This window comes from Caretta caretta, chromosome 21 (assembly GCF_965140235.1).
Source record: "Caretta caretta isolate rCarCar2 chromosome 21, rCarCar1.hap1, whole genome shotgun sequence".
Taxonomy (NCBI): domain Eukaryota; kingdom Metazoa; phylum Chordata; order Testudines; family Cheloniidae; genus Caretta; species Caretta caretta.
Genome location: NC_134226.1, coordinates 11,921,167 through 11,941,556, shown reverse-complemented (window position 1 = coordinate 11,941,556; position 20,390 = coordinate 11,921,167). Strand labels below are relative to the sequence as shown.

The window sequence follows — 20,390 nt, the reverse complement described above, 5'->3', positions numbered from 1 at the left end:
TCCCCCCCCCCCCCCACAAACTCACTCTCCTGCTGGTAATAGCCCATCCATAGTGACCACTCTCTTCACAATGTGTATGATAATCAAGGTGGGCCATTTCCTGCACAAATCCAGGTTCTCTCACTCCCTCACCCCCCTCCAAAAACCACACACACAAACTCACTCTCCTGCTGGTAATACCCTTCAGGGTTTTGAGCAGCTCTGACCGCCACTTGGGGGAGCTATAATAGCTTTAAACTGCAGATACCTGCTTTGATTCCATTCAAATAAATGGGAAACAGGAAAAACTAGCAAGAAAAAAGCTATAACTTATTTTCTGTAGGTTACTGGGACATAGAATAATGGTGGGGGGTTCTATAAAGCCTGAAGCACTGGTTGCACTTGGTCTGGTCAGTCATATGAGTAACAAGGTTTTTTTCTGAACAGCAATTGCAACTGAAATAATTTTTTTGGGCCATCCAGACTTGGGATGATGCAGGCGCTCTGCTTAACTCTCTCGTTAAAAGGCCAAACTGACTGTAGTTTTCACTATAGCCCTCAACTTCACAAAGAGTATTCCTGTTAATGATGAAAAATAGAATACAAGAAGAGTAGTTATAAAAACACTTCTCACTCAGCCAAACTACAGCCAGTGTCCCCTCTTCTCTGATACAGTTGATAAGATTTCTGACATGTGGGTTGCCACTCCGATCCCAGTGTAAACGATTATTGCCTTGACTCTGTGAACTAGTTGCTGTTTCAAAAAGAGAGGTTTTTAAGTTTAAAACATGCTCTCCCATCCAACGATGAAATGTGCATGTCCATGAGAACACTCAGGTCCCTGAGCATCATCTGAGGTATTGAAGACCTCCCATATTGCTGGCAGTATAGAGAGCTGAAAATGCCCCTTTTTTCCAATTAGACTTTAAATTTGCAGTATGTTACTTTTCAAAGACATCTGAGAGAGGTTTTGCTGTACACCTGATTGAGTGCATAAATATAAAAATCACCTTGTGTTGTGTGGAGATCAGTGGTGAGATTATCCCCTCTGGACTTCCTACCATGGAGGAAGGAAATTAGTATAAAACCTGCTCTTCTTGACCAAATTTGGTTGAAAATATCATCCCTCCACCTCCTGAGCCAGTGGGAGGGGTGGCTTCTGCAATCTCCATATGAGTGGAGGGGAGGGCTCGTTTGGGGAGAAAGTCACCTCCCTGCAGAGATCTTTCCACTTCAGATAATGGTAATGCTTTCTCAGCTTGAGAGAGAGATAGATATAAAAATGTGCTCTGCTGTCGACCCCTGACTCTTCTAGGAAGATGGAGGGAGGCCCAGCTGAAGGCATGAAGAAGAGTCATCATGAAGGAACCGTGCTGCTGGTGGAGAGTCAGTAATGTCGACACAGTGAACATACCATCCTAAAGATGCTACCAGGATCTGTGCAGATAATTCTGTGGCTTTTGGAACATCCATAGCTTATTGGAGCCGAGCTGCACTACCCACCCTTCCCAAGTCCCATGTCTGATTTGGAGAAAACTGAGCTGACACTCATGGCATTTCCGGGCCTTCCCAAAGGAAGCATGACTTGGCCGTGCAACAATCTTGTATTTCAGTATATACAGGAATTATTGTTCGCCCTGGTGCTTAGGATTCAGTATCAACACTAAACCATTTATGTACACAGGGCTTAAAGAAGTCTCAGGTGTACAGCTATTACTTGGGCTGCCCCACCATAATGCCTGGTGGCTCCTGTCAGATTGCTTAACAGTGGTGCTATAGTTTGCTGTGATGGAAAAACATTGGGTTAATTGGTAGTTACTTTTCCTCCTTGTGGTTACACCTGCAGTCTTTCTCGAGCCCTAAGTTCACCATTAAACAGTACAGACTCTTCTGACTTTACAGGGAACTACTTTTACTGTGGATCCAGCCTTCCCGTTTATACCAACCTCCGTTGTCTTGTAAACACTTTAAAATATTCAGTTGCGTCTGCATCTCAGCCAGTCATTTACCACATTTCACTTGCAAATTTCCCTCATGATTGTAGGATAAGATTAATTTACGCTCATAAGCCACGTCAACTAGACCACTGATCTCTAGTGTCGTGGCTAGAGCAGAGGCCTGAGGAGTCCGCATAAGTTTTATTGCCAGGTCTGTCACTAACCTTTGTATCACTTAATATCTGTGGGCCTCCATTTGCCCCTCTGGGAAATGGGTAGTATTTGCCTTTCAGTGATCTCTTATGCGTGTAGTTTGTAAGTCACCATGAAATCCTTGGATTAAAGGTGCAGTATATGTGCACAATATTATAGTAGCAGAGTGTAGGATTTCTAATATAACAGGCGTTTCGGGAGCTAGGATTCCCTAAATTACAGATCAAACCACTTGGGAGGCCCACGATTCTGCAAATACTAAAGCGGATACTTAACCTCAGTGCCTAAAGTTAAGCACATGTGTAAGTCTTTGCAGATTGGGGTTTAGTGATCATTAGCTTTCTTCTAGTCTCCCTTTATATCCCCGGGCTAAACTCTTTCCTATCCTTGTGCTCTCCTTACCCTATGGAATCTGTAGAGTGTATTCTCTGGGACTGGCTGTGGCCTGTCAAGCAGCAACAGAGTTCCTCCAGATGGAGTCTTGCTATTTTCTCTCTTCTTTTTAAACTGAAACACTGGGTTTTCAAAACTCGTCCTCCGTTTTAAAGCAGCTCTGAAGAGATTCCTTATCATTGTGGATTTCTCATTTTAAGAGCTGCTGCTCTGTGCTAATGCTGATTAAATTCATGACCATACTAAAATACTCATCCCAGATGGCCTGTGCTCATTTTCACTCTAATTCTCTGCTGAGCTGTTTGCTTTGACTCCTGAGATTTCTGCTGGCTTTCCATGTCCTTGCCCTTTCCCAGGTAGAGTGAGTTTGAGGTTGGTAAATTGGTTAACAAATCCCAACCTGTGGTTGTTACACATGGAAACCCCCACAGCCAGAATAGTTGCCACCCAAGCAAATGTATCCTTTCATAACGTCTATTTTATAATTGTATATCTAAACATATGCAAAGTATGTTAGATGTTTTCCTGGAATGTGTGTATTAAAAGAATGTCCAGGTGGTCATCATTTCATATATTTTGGTTCTTACTGTTTATACAGTAACTTCTTGGCCATCTGATACAGAATAGAGTCCTTATTCCCCACTTAGCAGCACTCTGGCTTGCTGTAGTGTAGCTCCTGAATGCTAGATGGCTGGTACTGAGCAATTCTTTTTAAAGTACCTTTTTATTTTTAATTTAAAACTAACTGGAAACACTTGTTCCAGAGGAAAAACTAAATGGATATGGAATTTGCAAACAAAAGGTAATAAAGTTGGGGCTTATAATAAATAAATATGAAATCTCCTCACACCAAGTGGCTTTTCACTAGTGCTCAGTGTTGGCCTAATTGGTCTCATTGGGAATCTTTATCCTGGATTTCAGCAGGAGCGGTGTTAGGTCAACGCTGAGTGCTTCTGAAAATCTCACCCAGGTTAGGCACTGGAGATACGCATTGTTCCTCTGGTGAATTAGGTTTAGCTTTCTTTCCAGCGTCCAGAAACGTGCATGTGTGCTCGTGTTCCTCTGGCTGTACTCCGTTTGAGGCTGTGTTTTGATTATGGACATTGAAATTAAAATAATCTAGAGCTATTCTTAAGAAAAAGTGACCAAGGAAGACAAACCAGAATAGATGGTAAAAAAAGATTGCAGTAACAGAATAGCAAGCAGAGGGTAGTCAGATATTTTAAATATTTTCACACCTTTTTAAAGATGACCTTCTGTAACCTGATTGGGCTGCCTGTTATAATGTTATTATTCCTAACTTGTGAAAACCTTTGAAATCACACTCCCTATTATTATGTATTTATATTTAGGTAGTGTTTGCTAAGCATGATGCCATAATGTAATGCTGGGTTCATAATTACCCCCACAGTTGCCAATGGCAGGAATAACAGGTGTGGTGTCCGTGTTTATATATTTTATGTGAGCATCCTCACCAGGCTCTCACCCACTCAGGAAGCAAGAAATTGAAAACCAGAGGTTCAGGAAATAGCATATTGTATTGCATGTGTGTGGGTGCTCTTAAATTCTGTCTTCTGTAACCTTTCCATGCTGATGGAAATTCAAAATGGGAATCAGGAAGTTTCACAGGTGATTTTAAATTCCATCTCATTGGTGGAAGCTGTAAAATTCTCTCTTTTTTTGGAGGAAAGATTGACCATGGATGTTTCTGGAGTTTTGTCTTGTGTAATATAAATCTCTCCCTTAAAGGAACTGACATTATGAAATAACATTAAGAATCTGGCATTAGATTTAGTTTTTAAAATTAAAGGTGACCTTCCTTCCTTGAGCCAAGATGTTATGTCTCGGCTGGGTATGAGCATGCTGAATGTTATGTAAGAATATGCCTGTTAATTGGGATCCTTGTAACGTGAATACAATGGGTTGAGTCACAAGGAACTTTGCCCATGCTAGTCCTTTATCTTTAAACAATTTGGAAAAATTTAAAATCAAGGATCCACTTGAAGACAGAATTTGTTTGTGCATTTTTTGTTATTGGCACAAGTGGCTTTCTAAACAACACCTGAATAAGTAGGCAAATTATTCTTTTAGGCTTGTACTGTACTTTGAACTACACATCCATATAACTCCTATACCTCTTTAAAATGTCACTGCTGTTGGTGTGATTAGGTAAGGCTAGTACTGTCTTTAGTCCATCCTTCTTAGGGATGCAGGCAGACCCCACCAGTTCTGCTGTCTGTTGGCAACAGTATGGTGGGTACTCTTAGAGCAGCAGGATATTGGGCTATACCGTTCGCTTTCTCCTATTGCTTAAATGTGAGGGTGGCTTTTTATTCAACATATTTTTAAAAACTGGTTCTGACTTGGATTCTAACTAAAACCACTAGAAAGTTACAAGGATATTAGGTGGGCAGAATGATTAGCATCTGTGGCTAGGACACATGCTCTCATATTAGCTGCACAACATGTACTGTGCTTCCTCATGCTCTCTTTATTCTTAAACTGCTTTCAGCACTGTTTGGTAGGTAGCTCTTCTGTTGCACTGAGTTCTCTTCAGAATTTGTACTTCCTGCCAATTTGGGAACAGACAGGGTTGGCAATAGTATATAGTTAAGTACAGTTGTCAGGTACCGTAAGCTAAGATTACATTTGCCTCTTGCCACATAGTCTTGTAGTCTGAAAGCAGATCACCAGGACCAGGGAAATTCCAGTGCTAGTGCATGGGTCCTCAGTGAAGTCTTCGCAGCTGTGCTGAAATAGTTTTGTATGCTGTAATTAGTCCCACAATATGGTGTGCTGTGCAGGATGGAAAACACTGCCAGGGAAGTGGGTATTTCTCAATGGAGTGTAGCATGTATTTAAGGTCTTCCCCGACCCCGCAATCCTGGCTAATGTTGGACTTCCAATTATCCTTGCTTCTTGGGAAAACTGTAAAGCACAATAGGAACATAAGATTTGCCACACTAGGTTTATAAGATGATTGATACTTTGCTTCTGGCAGTACACTGTGCTTGGTACTTAGGAGGAAGGCAAATCCATAATGCGCTTATTCAATTATTATTGTACATGGGAGGATGGGAATCCCTTTCTGTCTTCTATTTTCTTATGATAGTGGTACTGTTTAGTTAACCTGGCACAATGCTCCTTTTAGTGTTCCCTAATTAGTTTAATTGTTCTTGGATTAGAAATGAAACCATGAATGTAACTATGCCAAAATGCCAATGGTCGCCTATAGATGGTGCTGTAATTACAAGTTCAGATAAGGTTGCAGGCAACTTGGTGGCTGAGACCTCTAAATATAAATGAAAGGGAGCTTTGATTGAAGAGCTGCTCTTATGCACCATCAGTATTGTTGGGATTCCTTTGGCTGTTATACACTCTTTTTTATAAGATGCCCATCCACTGTAGTATGTGAGTGCATTGTATATAATCTAAACAATTGGATACGTTTCCCCAATAGGAGGCTCTGTGTCCTATGTATCTTAAAAGCTAACAACCTAAATTAAGAAAACATCAGCCAGGAGACTAATTGCTAGAAGAAAGAGATCCCAATACCTGTTGGCTGCTTTAAAAATGAGCATTTAAAAATGCTTTTTACCATTTGTGCATATCTTTAGTAGGCACCTGAAAAACCAACAAGTTATAGGGTTGAAAGATTCCGGGTCACCCAGGTGTTTGATTCTCTGATGGTAGCTGTAACTTCCCAGGCGAGGTAGTGAGCCTTCACTGCTCCCCTGACTGGGAAGGAATAAACTGGAGATTGCACAGGGGCCCCTGAAAAATGCATGTAGTCCTGGTTTCTGTGATTCCCCTTGAGAAACAGCCAGCCTTAACTATGAGCTAACTGATGATAATCTAGAAGTGCATTGGGTTCATTTTAGCCCAGTGACTCATAATTCACAGTGTGCATTCGGTTCAACAATGTACATTGCAACTTTCATTAAAAAGGAGCTGTTTTGATTGTTATGACTTTGTGTGGTATATTTGCTGGCTTCTTGCATAACGCCCGCACTAGGAGATAAGTATACTGTCACAAATGTGATTAAACTGGTGTTAATTTGCAATGCATAGCTTTCCCCCTGTTCTTAGAAGCTTTCCCCCCGTTCTTAGAAGAAAACATATGAATGTTAGTCCAAAAGCTATTCTGAAAATTGCTGTACAAAGTTGTGAATCTTTGAATTCAAATTCTGGCACATCTTAAAGTACATACCTGACTTATTTCCTTGTTTTTAATGGAATTTTGTTGATCTGAATTAGAGATACAAACGCTTAAAGGTACATAGAGAAAAATGGAGTTCCAAAAATAGTATGACTGTAATTAAAAAAAAAAAGAGAGAGAGAGAGAACTTTTTTCTATAGAGGCCCAAATGTAACATTTGGGCAGATGCATGGCTAAGATTGAATTGAACTTTATTTGGAGCTGCCTTCGTGTCTCTAATTCTGAAGTGGTTTCAGGAAGAACACTATGTGCCTTCTTGGGAACTGAGTCAGGTCTCAAAATAAATGACTAATGAAGTAATACAGTACTAAAGATTTCTTTTTATCAGATTTGCACAGCAAGGCTAGTGGAGAAATCTGTTGCTTAATAGCAACCAAGTAGAGTGCAAATTATTTTATTTATTTCATTGTTGTTGTTCCAATACAGATCTGAAACCCTGCAGCTGCATAATTTGGTTTGGAAGACAGAGAGCCAGTGTCAGGTTTAAAAAGGTTATATTTTCTCAAATCCAAATTGCAGTTGGTTACGGAATCAAAGACAATTTATCTCTGACTTCACTCTGCAGAGAATGTAACTTAGGGGCTGTATTACAGGCATCTTAAAAAAGCCTGTCACCAGGGGGGGAAAATCACTTCTTTCCCTCTGTCCTGGTGTATGTCAACATTTTGGTCAGTCAATTTTCTTTAAAAACAAAAAAAATCCGCTTTCTCAATCAAAGGCAGGCAAAAACACATTAAACGGTGAAGGGAAACTTCAGCTGTTGCATCCACCCCCTTCCGTTTTCATTATCTAATCAACACACAGCTGCTTAATTACTTGAGTGCCATTTAATGGACCCTGTGTACCTATAGCTACTCTGCTAACTGACATGGTTGTGGTTTTAAAGGGACCTCTGCTCAAAATCTAGTCAATTTCAAAAAAGTTACAAGTAGCTTGAGGTCCTGCCCCTGACTCCCTCTGTCAGTTTACTTTATTTTATTATTGTGGTTTCGCAGACTTTTTTATTTAAAAAATGTGTTTGTCTCCCATGTTGCAGTGTGAAGGACATGCTGGGGGCCATGGTTTGTTGTGGGAAGCAAAATTGTCTATGCACAGAAAAGAGTGAAACTGGCTATACAAAATGCTGCAAAGAGATATTCCTCTTATTTTCTCAATTATATTAATCTTCAGTGACTTGTACTAGTTGAAAATGTTTGACAGAATTGTGCCCTTTTTTAAGGTTGATGGTGTCCCTTATTTAATAATGCTGCACAGAAGTAGCAAAAAAACCTTTTTCTTTAGCCTATGGGAAATAAACTGCAGGAGATCTGCATTCTTAAAATGTTGTTCTTGTAATTCGGTAAAGGCAAGCATTACAATATGTTTGGATGAGCATTTGAATTAGGCTCTGTAATACTCTCTTTGCACATTCTGAACTTAAACCTGGCTTTGAATAGAAGCTGGTTTTCTACATACCAATGTGGTGGTTTGTTTGTTTTTAACATAGTTTTTCTTTTGGGGAGGGGGGGGTGCATATGATGTGGCTTTCACTTGGTTTACAAATAAAATGGCTCATAATACAATAAACATGGGGTTTACAGATTCCTTACTTACTGAAATAAATTTTTAAAAAGGCTACCAAATGATATTCCCCCCTTAACAGCTTAGGTTAGGTTCATGGTTTAAAACTATGCCCTCTATTTACTTCTTTTTTTAAGTAAATTATGGTTTAGGATTAAGAATCCCATGCATTTATTTTTATATAGCAGTTGGCTGTTTGCTGTCATAAATTCCTGTCATGTCTATTGGCAGTTTCCCTCCCGTAGAGGAAAATCATTATTACTTCAGACAATTCCAACTGTTATATTGTGTTAGGGTGAAATCTTTTTTTGATTTATATATGTTTTTATGGCTAGACATTTTGTTCCTTTTTTTTCTTTTAACATAAAGTCCTTTCTTTTTTGTTCATACAAACACCCAGCGGAGATTTACAAAGTCCAGTTTCCATTTGGAGCTTGAAAGAGTCTGGCGTGATGATTTCTAGGAAGTGTGAATCAGGACTGATGTCATGTTTGTTTCGTTGAAATCCTAGCATGTGTAATACCTGTCTGTCTTCATAAGGTAGATTATACAGCTGCATCCTGTCCTCAGCTTTGCATAACCTTCTGTACACTGGATGTTAGCAACACCTATTTAGTGCAAATGGCTTGTAGTAAAATTCCACTTGGTAGTAAACACTTGGGTGGTAGCTGAGGGGTGGTTCGAAGAAAAACAACTTTAAGAAGGTTCCACTATATTTTTTAGACGGCCATTTTTTCCATGACAACATATGTGATGCCACATGTCTGGCAGTGGCTTTAGACAGTCTGAAAAATCATCAAAGTATAGAGGAAAATTAAAAAAAAAATGTCTGCAACCACAGAACATGGATGTAGAGAACATTCCAGAAAGTTGCTTCACAGCTGAAAATTGTCTTCTATCGTGCTTGTAATGATTGCCCAAGATTTTTCTAAAACAAGAGCCGGAATTCACTTCTGTACATATGACTGTTTCAAAATCTGGATAAGAAAAGCATTTCATAGTGGTGACTAAATGTTCTGGATTCTAGGCACACGAGCACAGGCTTGTAATCTATGCCTATTGTGGCCTACTTCATTTGCCTGGGTGCGTTGATTACCATCATTCTCAGACTGGAGAGTTGAAAATGTTAAATGAAAGCCAATGCTTTCCACTGCTCACACTAATGTGCTGGATTATGTTTGGGGAAACAACAGATTTGCAAGAATAAAAGATGCAGAAACAAGTTCTGCTTTTGATCAACTCCAGAATTCACAATGATTTAGCGGAGTTAAATCTGAGGACTGCAGTCCGCACGGGGTCCTTTTTGGCTAGACCCATTGTGACTGGGTATTACTGTGTGTTCCTGCTTAATGTTCAGTATACGGTAGTCCAGGCGCAACGTGTTGATTCAAGGGTGGAAGGGACAGCCTTAACTCTTGTTTTGTTTAGTTAGGCAGATTCTTATTCTTTCATATTCTGTGAACTTGGTTTATATAGTCACACTTGACGGGTATATTTAGACCTCAGTTTTTTCTTGTTTTTTTTTTAAACTTGTTTGTTGTTGCTCCTACATTACAGATTGTGTGCCGCCAAGTTAAATTTTCAGATAATCTTTGTAATGGTAAATAGCTAAAAACAAGTAAACACCCTCCCCACTCCCCTTTTCTTGAATTCCTAAGCAGCTTTGTGCCCAATTGCAATGGCTGTACAAAGTAAATGTTAACTGTTTTTTGTATTCCCCACAGGAAGCCATTTCCCAAACAGTTTGTTTACCAGCTGATTTGGTGGGCCGTGGAGCAGGAAAAGAGAAGGGTGTGAGAGAGACGTTAATAGAATCTGGAGGTTAAAAACTGAATCAAAACTTTTGGTCTCCTCAGTTTAAAAACAGTAAGTTAGAATGTGGGTTTTTTTTCTGTATGTTTGCATTCTTCTATCTTAATAGAATCATAGAATATCAGGGTTGGAAGGGATCTTAGGAGATCATCTAGTCCAACCCCCTGCTCAAAGCAGGACCAATCCCCAAATAAATCATCCCATCAGGGATTTGTCAAGCCTGACCTTAAAAACCTCTAAGGAAGAAGATTCCACCACTTCCCTAGGTAACCCATTCCAGTGCTTCACCACCGTCCTAGTGAAAAAGTTTTTCCTAATATCCAACCTAAACCTCCCCCACTGCAACTTGAGACTATTGCTCCTTGTTCTGTCATCTGCTACCACTGAGAACAGTCTAGATCCATCCTCTTTGGAACCTCCTTTCAGGTAGTTGAAAGCAGCTATCAAATCCCCCCTCATTCTTCTCTTCTGCAGACTAAATAATCCCAGTTTCCTCAGCCTCTCCTCGTAAGTCATGTGCTCCAGTCCCCTAATAATTTTCGTTGCCCTCCGCTGGACTCTTTCCAATTTTTCCACATCCTTCTTGTAGTGTGGGGCCCAAAACTGGACACAGTACTCCAGATGAGGCTTCACCAATGCTGAATAGAAGGGAATGATCACGTCCCTCGATCTGCTGGCAGTGCTCCTACTTATACAGCCCAAAATGCCGTTAGCCTTCTTGGCAACAAGGGCACGCTGTTGACTCATATCCAGCTTCTCATCCACTGTAACCCCTTGGTCCTTTTCTGCAGAACTGCTGCCTAGCCACTCAGTCCCTAGTCTGTAGCACTGCATGGGATTCTTCCTTCATAAGTACAGGACTTTGCACTTGTCCTTGTTGAACCTCATCAGATTTCTTTTGGCCCATTCCTCTAATTTGTCTAGGTCCCTCTGTATCCTATCCCTACCCTCCAGCGTATCTACCGCTCCTCCCAGTTTAGTGTCATCTGCAAACTTGCAGAGGGTGCAATCCACGCCATCGTCCAGATCGTTAATGAAGATATTGAACAAAACCAGCCCCAGGACCAACACTTGGGGCACTCTGCTTGTTAGCGGCTGCCAACTAGACAGTGCTTCAGAACGAAAGGTATCAAATTCTGCAATACTGGCCCATGTTAAATAAAACGAACCTTTACTATTGTCGCTAGATAGAGTAGAGAATGAAACACGCCGCTATATCACATTACATCTAAACTTTTATTCTCCAATTGAGAATATGTTTGACTTTGAACACATTCATGAGTTCCTGTGACTTCAGTGGTCCTTAAATATGCGCTTAAAGTTAAACATGTGCATAAGTGATTACTTAATAGATATGCGCTGCAGGGGATCAGGGCCTATTCAGGAAGGAGATGTCTACATTGATGTAATTTGATTATCCCTTCCTTTGCACCTGTTATGTCTCTCCCCCACCTCCCACATATCAACATTCCATTTAAATTAATGGCATATCAGGATGTGTGGTACATTGAGTAACTTAACAATTGTGTTCTATCTAGATGTACAGACCATCTAGAACAGGGGTGGGCAAACTTTTTGGCCCAAGGGCCACATCTGGGTATGGAGAGCCATGAATGCTCATGAAATTAGGAGGTGGGAGGGGGTGAGGGCCCTGGCTGGGGGTGCCGTCTCTGGGGTGGGACCAGAAATGGGGAGGTCAGGGTTCGGGAGGGAGCTCCAGGCTGGGACAGAGGTGTTTGGAGGGCAGAAGGGGGTCAGGGGTGCAGGCTCCAGGTGGCGCTTACCTCAAACAGCTCCTGGAAGCAGCAGTGTATCCCCGCTCCAGCTCCTACATGGAGGCATGGCCAGGTGCCTCTGCTTGCTACCCAATCCGCAGGCGCCGTCTCTGCAGCTCCCATTAGCCATGGTTCCTGGCCACTGGGAGCTGCGGGGATGGTGCTTGGGGTGGGGGCAGCATGAAGAACCCCCTAGTTCCCCCTACATGTAGGAGCTGGAGGAGGGACATGCTGCTGCTTCTGGGAGCCATGCAGAGCCACAGCACGTGTGGAGCGGGGCAAGCCCCAGACCCCACTCCACGTCAGGAGCTCAAGGGCCGGATTAAAATATCTGAAGGGCCGGATGTGGCCCCGGGCCATAGTTTATCCACCCCGATCTAGAAGCTGCCAAGTAATTTATCTTTCCACTTGGCTTTAATTTTTAGGACCTTCCAGGAATATTTTTTGACAGTCTGACATTAAACTAACAATATCTTAGTCTTGTAGTCAAAGTGGTGGGAGAACAGGACCTGGTTAGGATGTAAGTCTGTCAGAATGCCAGTTTCCTTTGTCTCAGATAATTAATTCCCTTCTTTTAGCCAGAATACACATGGTCCCACAAAAAAAAAAAGTCAGGCTTTGACATCTCAAAGCCAGTTTACTAGACTCTGTGCAAGCGTCTCTTTCTCTCTGCCAGAAGACTTAGTTAAATGCTCAGTGAGTGGCAGATTTTCTGTCATTGCTTGTTTCAAATGAATGGAAAACGTGGATCGTAGCAAGCTAGACTGGCTACGTTTGTGTCTTTGAAAGGACTGCTATAAATTGCAGATAAGCCTGACCAAAGCACACCCTCTTTTATAGCAAAAGGCAGTTTCACTACACAGGGGTTCTCGGGCTCTTTCATAATGTGGGCCACATTTTAATAGAGAATCTTGTGAGCATCTCCCCTCTTGCTTGCTGTAATGCAGACCACCTCCCCTCCTATTCACAGTTGTATAACATCCCTGTGGTGACGACAGTAATTGCTTACATAAAAAAGTAATACTGAGGATGTACTGAATGTGTTTTTAATAGTCTCTTAATGTGATTGAGCAACTGGAAATAAAGAGAGCCAGCATCTATTGACCAACCAGTTCTTGGCAGACAGGCAGCAACTGCTGCAGTCCTTTGGCCATGGTTTCTGCACTAGACCGTTGATCATTCTTGAGATTAGGCTGGCCATAGCCTGGTGATAGAGGTTGGTATCCGGGACTGATTTAATAAATGATCTCCTTTCAAATTCTTCTGCCCCTGGTTAATTGGTTGTGGTGATGGGAACTGCCTGAACGTTGGCATTATGTAGGCAATAAGGGAGTGCTTATTCTGTTGTGATAGGTGCTTGTTGGAACTGTGGGAGAGCCCAGCAGTAACTTGCGGGCACATGGCAAAATTGTCCAGTAGTTTAGAGCACAGAACTTCGAGTTGGGACTTTGGGTTTCCATTCCTGGCTCTGCCACTGGCTCGTTTTTGTAACGCTTGGCAAGTCACATAAATCTTTCTGTACCTCATCATCCACACCAATAAAATAGGACAATGTGTAACTGCTGGCTTGGGGAGTTCTGAGGCTTTGTGATATTTGTAGAGAATTTTGAGATCCTTGGATGTGAGTGCTGTAGAACGGTTTATAGAAGCTGTGTAGAGAGAGAAAAAGGCTACCCTCTTGTTGGCTGGGGTAAGTACCCCTTTTTTGGGATGCAGTAGGGTTTGGTTGGTAGCTTTTTTGTTGTTGTTTGGATTAATATCCATAGCTACAGATGAGCTCTTAAATACTGAATAAACCTTATGGTGGATGCCCCAAGGAAAAAAAAACCCTTCTCAATTAAAACTAAAAAAAAAAAAGAGAGAGAGAGAGATAGGAGTGGCTTTGCCCTAACTGATTCTTTGAGTGTATAGTGCACAAAATATTTATAATTTAAAAAAAAAATACAGAGTATAAAGATGAATATCACTGGAAAAGAGAGCTCTGAAGGAACACTGTCAATCTAAAATGCAATCCGTTTTTTAAAAAAGTTAGATAATTTCACAGTTCTATGTGCCACTAAGTCCCTCTGCTGAGGTTTCTGGCTTTAGGACATTTAAAGATTGTTGTTTTTCTTTTCCCCCTGTTGCAGCCTGCGAAATCCACAGATTACAGAGGAAATTAAATAAACACCTGCTTTTTACTTTTCTGTTTGTTTGTTTATAACATGTATTTAACAACACTGTCTCTAGTCAGTTTCCCCTGTTAGCATGAGTTCAAAGTCATGTTTGCCTTTAAAGGTGGATGTATCCTTACCAAATGATTTCTCTACTTCTTAAACTTGAAAACTCCGTTTTCTGTTTATAAATCCCTGAATGACTGATTTCTCCCACTGATTTCTATTAGCCTCAACCCCAAAGGCAGTGGGAAAGTTTCACCATTGTAACTAGTTTAATAGATCTGTTTTATGTCTAAACACAATTGCTTTCTAGTTCAACGTCATGCATTTCCTTGATTATGCATTGCACAGCAGTGCAGCTACCAAAATAGAATAATGATTTTAAGGAAATTGCCAGGAAATATTTTTAAAACTTCAGGCAATTCCTTTCTCATCAGGGGGGTATTGTAAAACATGTGTCCTTGATGGAGAAAATTGCCTTATTGTCAAAGCCTCAGCCGGTTGCGCAATGAGTCCAGACGAGCACGGTGTTTTTGCAGGGCTGTCTGTGCTTACACAAATTCTATCCTCCATCCTTCTGACCTTGTTGCCAACTCACTGTCACTATTGTCTCATGCAGCTTGCAAGATTTGGTATTTTTCTTAAAGCTCCAGCCCCTGTGGTTCTGCACATATGTGAGAATCTCATCTTTCTTTCTTAACAAGGGCAAGTTTTTAGCCCTTTTTTGTTGCAGTGAGAACCACAAAACATGACCTGATGCACCCTAAAGGCTAATAAAGAGCCCCACACTTATTATGGTAAAAAATCCTTATGATTTTTTTTTTTTTTTTTGGCAGGGCATGATTCATGATTTTTGAACTCTCCTCCCCCTCTACCTTCCCCACCCTGAGTGGTGTGTTCTTTCAGGTAATGTCCATGTCCTGTATCTTTTTCAACGAGAATTGTTTGCAGCAATGGGCTCCAACAGGAAATCCAGCTTACCAGGCGCATTGGGCCCTGTGTGTCTCTTCTCTGCAATCCCCCTCTGAACTGTGTGTTTAAAAGACAAACTTATTTTAATCTTTCTCTGAGGCCTGTAGTCTGTGAGCAGTGGAAAGCAGAGGAACATGGAAGAGCAAAATGAAGGAGGTGGAAGTGGGAAGAGGCATAGGGCAAAAAGAATAATGTGTGGTGAGAAGAGATACCAGATCGAGGGGAAGGAAAGCAATATTGCCAGCCCTCAGTGTTCAAAAATCATGAGTCAGGACCCCTGAAATTGTGCGATTTGCTTAACAAATCATGGGTTTTGAAACCAAAACAAAAAACATGGGGTTCTTTTTATTTGACTTTTGGCTTTTGAACCTTTTTGGGTATGTCTCTGCGCAGCTGGGGGTGTGATTCTCAGCCCAGGTACTCAGACTTGCAGTAGCTTAGCTTGACCTAGGTCGCTGAAAGTACCAGTGTGGCTGTCGTGTCCTGGGCAGCGGCTAGCCATCTGAGTCCAAGCCTGCCCAACCTCCTACATCCAAGCATGGGTGGCTAGCCCAAACCACTGCTCATTCTGTAGCATCAACACTGCTATTTTAGGACACTAACTCAAGCTAAGCTAATGTGACTCTGTCGACATGTTAGGAATCACACCTCCCAGGTGCAGTGCAGATGTACCCAAGGGCACACTTCAGTCACGTTGTCAAGCTTTTCTCTGCAGCCATGTGGGTTAAACCCTATTCTAAAAAAAAAGCTGAGATTTGTATGTAAGCAGAGGATTCCAGGAACTGGGGCTTAAAGAAAAATACCAAGTGTCTTGTGACTTGTTTTACTGCGAGTGTCAGCAACACAGGGAAAAAGAAGAGACATTGACAGGACAAAAAGGGGGAGCGGTGGGTCTTAAAAGGCAACAGTCATGCAGAGATTTTAGGATGTCAGCTCACTGGCACAAGAACTATACTTCCCTGCATGTCTGTACAGTGCTGAGCGTATTTTGGATATAGATCTCAATTTTTTTTTCAAAAAATGAGATGGACCAGGAGGATGGGCAAGAAGAAACAACAAGGAATCTGGGGTGGTGGTGCTGCTTTTAAAAATAGCTTTTGGTTTTGATTTTCCAAAGACACAGAAAATAATCCTCTATGGGAAATGGTTGACATATACTGTGGGCGTAAAGTAATTTGCAGTACAATGCACAAAAAGGTTAGTGTTCTAAATAACTTTCTCCGCTTGTGGGCCCTGAAACAGCTCCTCGGTGATTGGGCTTATTTGGTTGATGGATGAGAGGGAGTTTGCACATCTATGGTTTTCCATGCCCTTGTAAACAGAAATGTCTACCTTTTAGGGAATGAAGGCGTTTTCTATGTTACTTGGCATCTTGATCAGTAAACTTAACACGCATGCTGATCACCTTGTGTTTGGAAGCTTCGTGGTAACAAGGACGCTGGGCTGGTCCAGGCTGTATGTTTGTCTAAAATGTGTTCCTCTCTAAGATCCTGGAAGGAATGGCTAGTGTATCTCTGACGGGGGCAGTGCTTGTGCCTGTCTATTACAGTTGGTCAGGAGGCCGAGACTGTCATCCATGCCTTTGTCACCACTCTGCTAAGCTTCTACTATAATGTGCTACTCTTGCAATCTAGGGATGCAGAACACAGCTGTCTGTTAGCTAACCAGAATGGGACACTTGGGGCATACAATTCTGGTGCTCAGGTCTCTGTCCTGGCTTTCTGCTCTGCTTGGGTTCCACTTCAGCACGTCGGTGCGAATCTTTCAAACCCAGAATTGTCTGGAGTTCATCTGCCTGAGACTCTTTGACTTTTTGTCCCATCATAGGAGTTGATTATCTAGCTCTTGCTCTGGTTCCCTGGTGTTCAACCTTCCAGGGCCAATGGCAAAACTCATCTGAGGGTGTTCCATGGATTGATACGCTGATTTGTGATGTCACAGTGTTGCCTCAAAACATGGCAGTGATTGATTGACAATGACAGAACATAAGGATGTGAAACCAGGCTAACTTTACACCTCTCTGTGACTCCATGTATTGAGTGATTGTGTGAGGTTATCGCTGATCTCTATTGCTAAAAAGATCCTCAAAGAATTAACAAGACTTTTAGTAGCTGAAAACCCATGCTGTCACACAGGTGTAACTTGTATTTATTAAAAACCAAAAATGGCTGCAAACTTAAATTGGACAGGAACAGACTACCAGTCCTACTGATGATTGAACCTGGTGATATTCTATCAAAAAGAGCTCTCCACCATGCTTGTAGCTGTTTCATCACTTCACGCTGATTCAACAGACATTTTAGGCTGCCGAGTGACACTCCTGGAATCCTCCTATAGAGATGGCAGTGGTGGTGAAGTCATACTGGCTATTCAGAGGAAACCTTGCATGGAGAAATCTGGCTTTCATTGACTGTTAAAAAGTTGTTCCCAGTCACTAACAGTGCAATGGGAGATCAGATTGGTCTAGTCCTGTTTGCGTATACAAGGCAGATTCTGTGTTTTACGAATTTTCTTTTTAACAATTCGTGGCTTCTGTCCTCCATAGAAAGGGATGTTCCACTTTGCATATGTAGACCAGTTTTATGCTAATAGATTTTCTTTCCTGCAAAGGTCAGATGGGTCAGTGCTCTTGCACTGGGTGCCTTAGAGGAGCGTAGACCTGTGAAAATACAAATTGCAGTTGAGCGTGGTGTATTGTATGTGTTTTGACAGCATCTGTGCTTATGAAAGTAGACAATGACAACTGACGAGGCCACAAAGAATGAAGAAGTCCAGACAGCAGCTCTTGCTGAACAAGGAGAGGACATCACACCCAATCAAGATCGAGGGGTTCTGAAGGTGAGGTCATTGCCAAAGCTAATGGCACATTTCAATAGCTGCTACACTCCTAATTCAGTGACTCTAGAGCACGTACACATCTGTTAACTGTCTGAATGTTAGTGGCATGGGTTGTCTTACAGCTTCCAGCACAATAAAGCTGAGATTTTTCAAAGTTGTGTAGGGGATTTAGTTGTCCAATTCCCTTTACAAAAATAGGAAGACTTAAATGGCATGGAGATCACAACTGCAGTACAGATATCAGCCTTCACTGTGAATTTCACTGCTAGTGTATGTCTAATCAGATCTTTAGCAGTACATCCATGCAGTATATGTATGTATTACTCATAGGCTTTTCCCTAGATCTAATTTCTATTACTTGGGTCATCTAGTCTGCTGCTCAGCCCCTTTTCCTACTGGAGGCAAATCCAGGATTGTTCTGCAGTATATTTTCGAGGGCTTCATCCTATCTGTTGAATATAACGATTTCCCCAGTGATATCTCCTCTGCGCACATTCCCCGCTCCTTTTAGCTGAAGAACTGCCTTCTCCAAACAGTAGCATAAAAGAATTTTGACCAAAAACGAATGGAATGATTTTACCCCTATGGATGTGGCATTCCACTGGCAGCAAGTAAATATTATTTTACTGACTAGATTCCTAAATATGGTACTTAAACACATCCCTGTATAATTGTAAAGCCTCTATAGCTCTCCCTATTGTGGCCTGTACAAATCCCTATATATGTGATGGGAAACAACTAATGCTATTTATTGATTTTTATTTTGGGGGGACAAATTTAATAAAAAGGTTATTTCAGTCATTACCTCTTTAGATTTCTGCCATCATGAGTTGGAAGACAGGGTTGATCTAGAGATCTGGTTCTTGCAGAAGATAGCTTGAATAGCCATGGCCATTGGGAGGCCGAATCAGCATCCCTAGATCGCCATGGAAATAAAAACGTGCTCTGAAAACGTGCTCTGGGTTCAAACGTGGCATAAAAAAAAATCTTCCCTTGAATATACCTGTGAAAGCTCAGCAATTTTACTTAAACACTGGATCAGAGGTACTACTTAAACTGAAAAACAAGACCGTGTTGTTGTGCTACCAACTATAGGCCTGCTGGCTAGTACGCAACATTCATTGGGCTTGTTCTCTGGGATTGGGACTGTGCAAGGAACTGTGAGGTGGGTGTTTTGTTGCGCTGCTGGAACCAATGAGGCTGGGGTGCGCCAGCTGTGCCTTATTATTCAAAATATGCTTTGTGTTCTGGGAGTTTGGAGTTGTTGGAAAGAGGAGCTTAGCTGCATGGTTGTGTCTAGAACCTAGACATTTGCCTAGAGTAGAAAAGCTGTGGGACTCCGTCAACTGAAGCCGCCTGTTTGTTGAAATGGACTCTTCCCATCTTCATCCTAGTTGTCCTTCTCTCTCCTAGGTTGTGAAGAGGCCTGGTAATGAGGATAAATCCCCTATGATTGGAGACAAGGTTTATGTTCACTATAAAGGAAAGCTGGCCAATGGAAAAAAATTTGATTCCAGCCGTGACAGGAATGAGCCATTTATTTTCAGTCTGGGGAAAGGTAAGGAGTGAAATGGAAATGCAATCTCAGGGATCCAAAGTGCATTTTCTCTGGATAATGTCAGTTTGTTGATACATAATTCTATTGTTAGAGAGAGCTCATGATTAAGCGGAATGAACACAAGACTGGGAATAAGGAAATTTTAGGTTGTAATACTGGTTCTGTTGCTGAGTAGATGTGGCTGTGCGTGATTGTCACTGTGTGTGTCTGTTAAGGGCCCCTGGGGTGTTGAGATCATATTTTATAGGCCCAAATTTCCAAATGTTTCCTGCTTTTGGGTGCCTCTGGAAATCTGACTGTAGGTGTCTAATATCTAGCAGTTTACATTAAGTCAATGGTTGATGCTTGTGCTCAGCACCTCTGAGAATCTGTCTGTGGGTGCTCAAAATCCGATCACAATGGAAATATATATTTCCTTCCCCTCTCATTTTGTGTGCTGCTTTACCCATTCCTGCTGTCCACATAGTTATAGCCTTTTGCAAAATCATAGAATCATAGAATATCAGGGTTGGAAGGGACCTCAGGAGGTCATCTAGTCCAACCCCCTGCTCAAAAGCAGGACCCATCCCCAATTAAATCATCCCAGCCAGGGCTTTGTCAAGCCTGACCTTAAAAACTTCTAAGGAAGGAGATTCCACCACCTCCCTAGGCAAAATGGATTTTTAAAGTGTGCTTCATGTTGAGTGTGACAGGATTTGAACTGCATACCTGCCTATTTGTATCTTTTGCAGCCAGTGGTAACCTTTATACCCCCCAGCTTGAATAATGACTGAAGAACTCTATCATGAAGTTTTAGAGTTCCTGTTGTCAGGCAGATGTCACTAGTAACATAAACATGGGGAGAGGGGAGAGTATAGCTATATTGAATTAAAAATATAAAGGCATTATTTCTAATTAGAATGCTTCCTTTTCAAAGCTCTTATGAGATGTCAGCAGACCTTCAAGGCAATTTGGTTTTGGCCTTCCTGAGCAACAAAG

General features: G+C 41.6%; 1 protein-coding gene across 13 annotated transcripts in view; it reads left to right on the top strand.

Annotated features, from left to right (window-relative positions):
- The window catches only part of FKBP5 (FKBP prolyl isomerase 5), a 50,843-nt gene that overhangs the window by 7,457 nt on the left and 22,996 nt on the right, over positions 1 to 20,390 (top strand). For 4 of the 13 annotated variants that reach the window (XM_048827096.2, XM_048827099.2, XM_075121968.1 and 1 more), the window contains exons 2-3: positions 17,729 to 17,854; positions 19,268 to 19,412. In XM_048827096.2, the coding sequence (XP_048683053.1) occupies positions 17,753 to 17,854; positions 19,268 to 19,412 (247 nt within the window). In that variant the 5' untranslated portion in view covers positions 17,729 to 17,752. Of the gene's footprint in view, positions 1 to 10,025; positions 10,168 to 17,728; positions 17,855 to 19,267; positions 19,413 to 20,390 lie in introns of those variants that run through there. The other 9 variants (XM_048827094.2, XM_048827093.2, XM_048827091.2 and 6 more) reach the window with 4 other exon arrangements.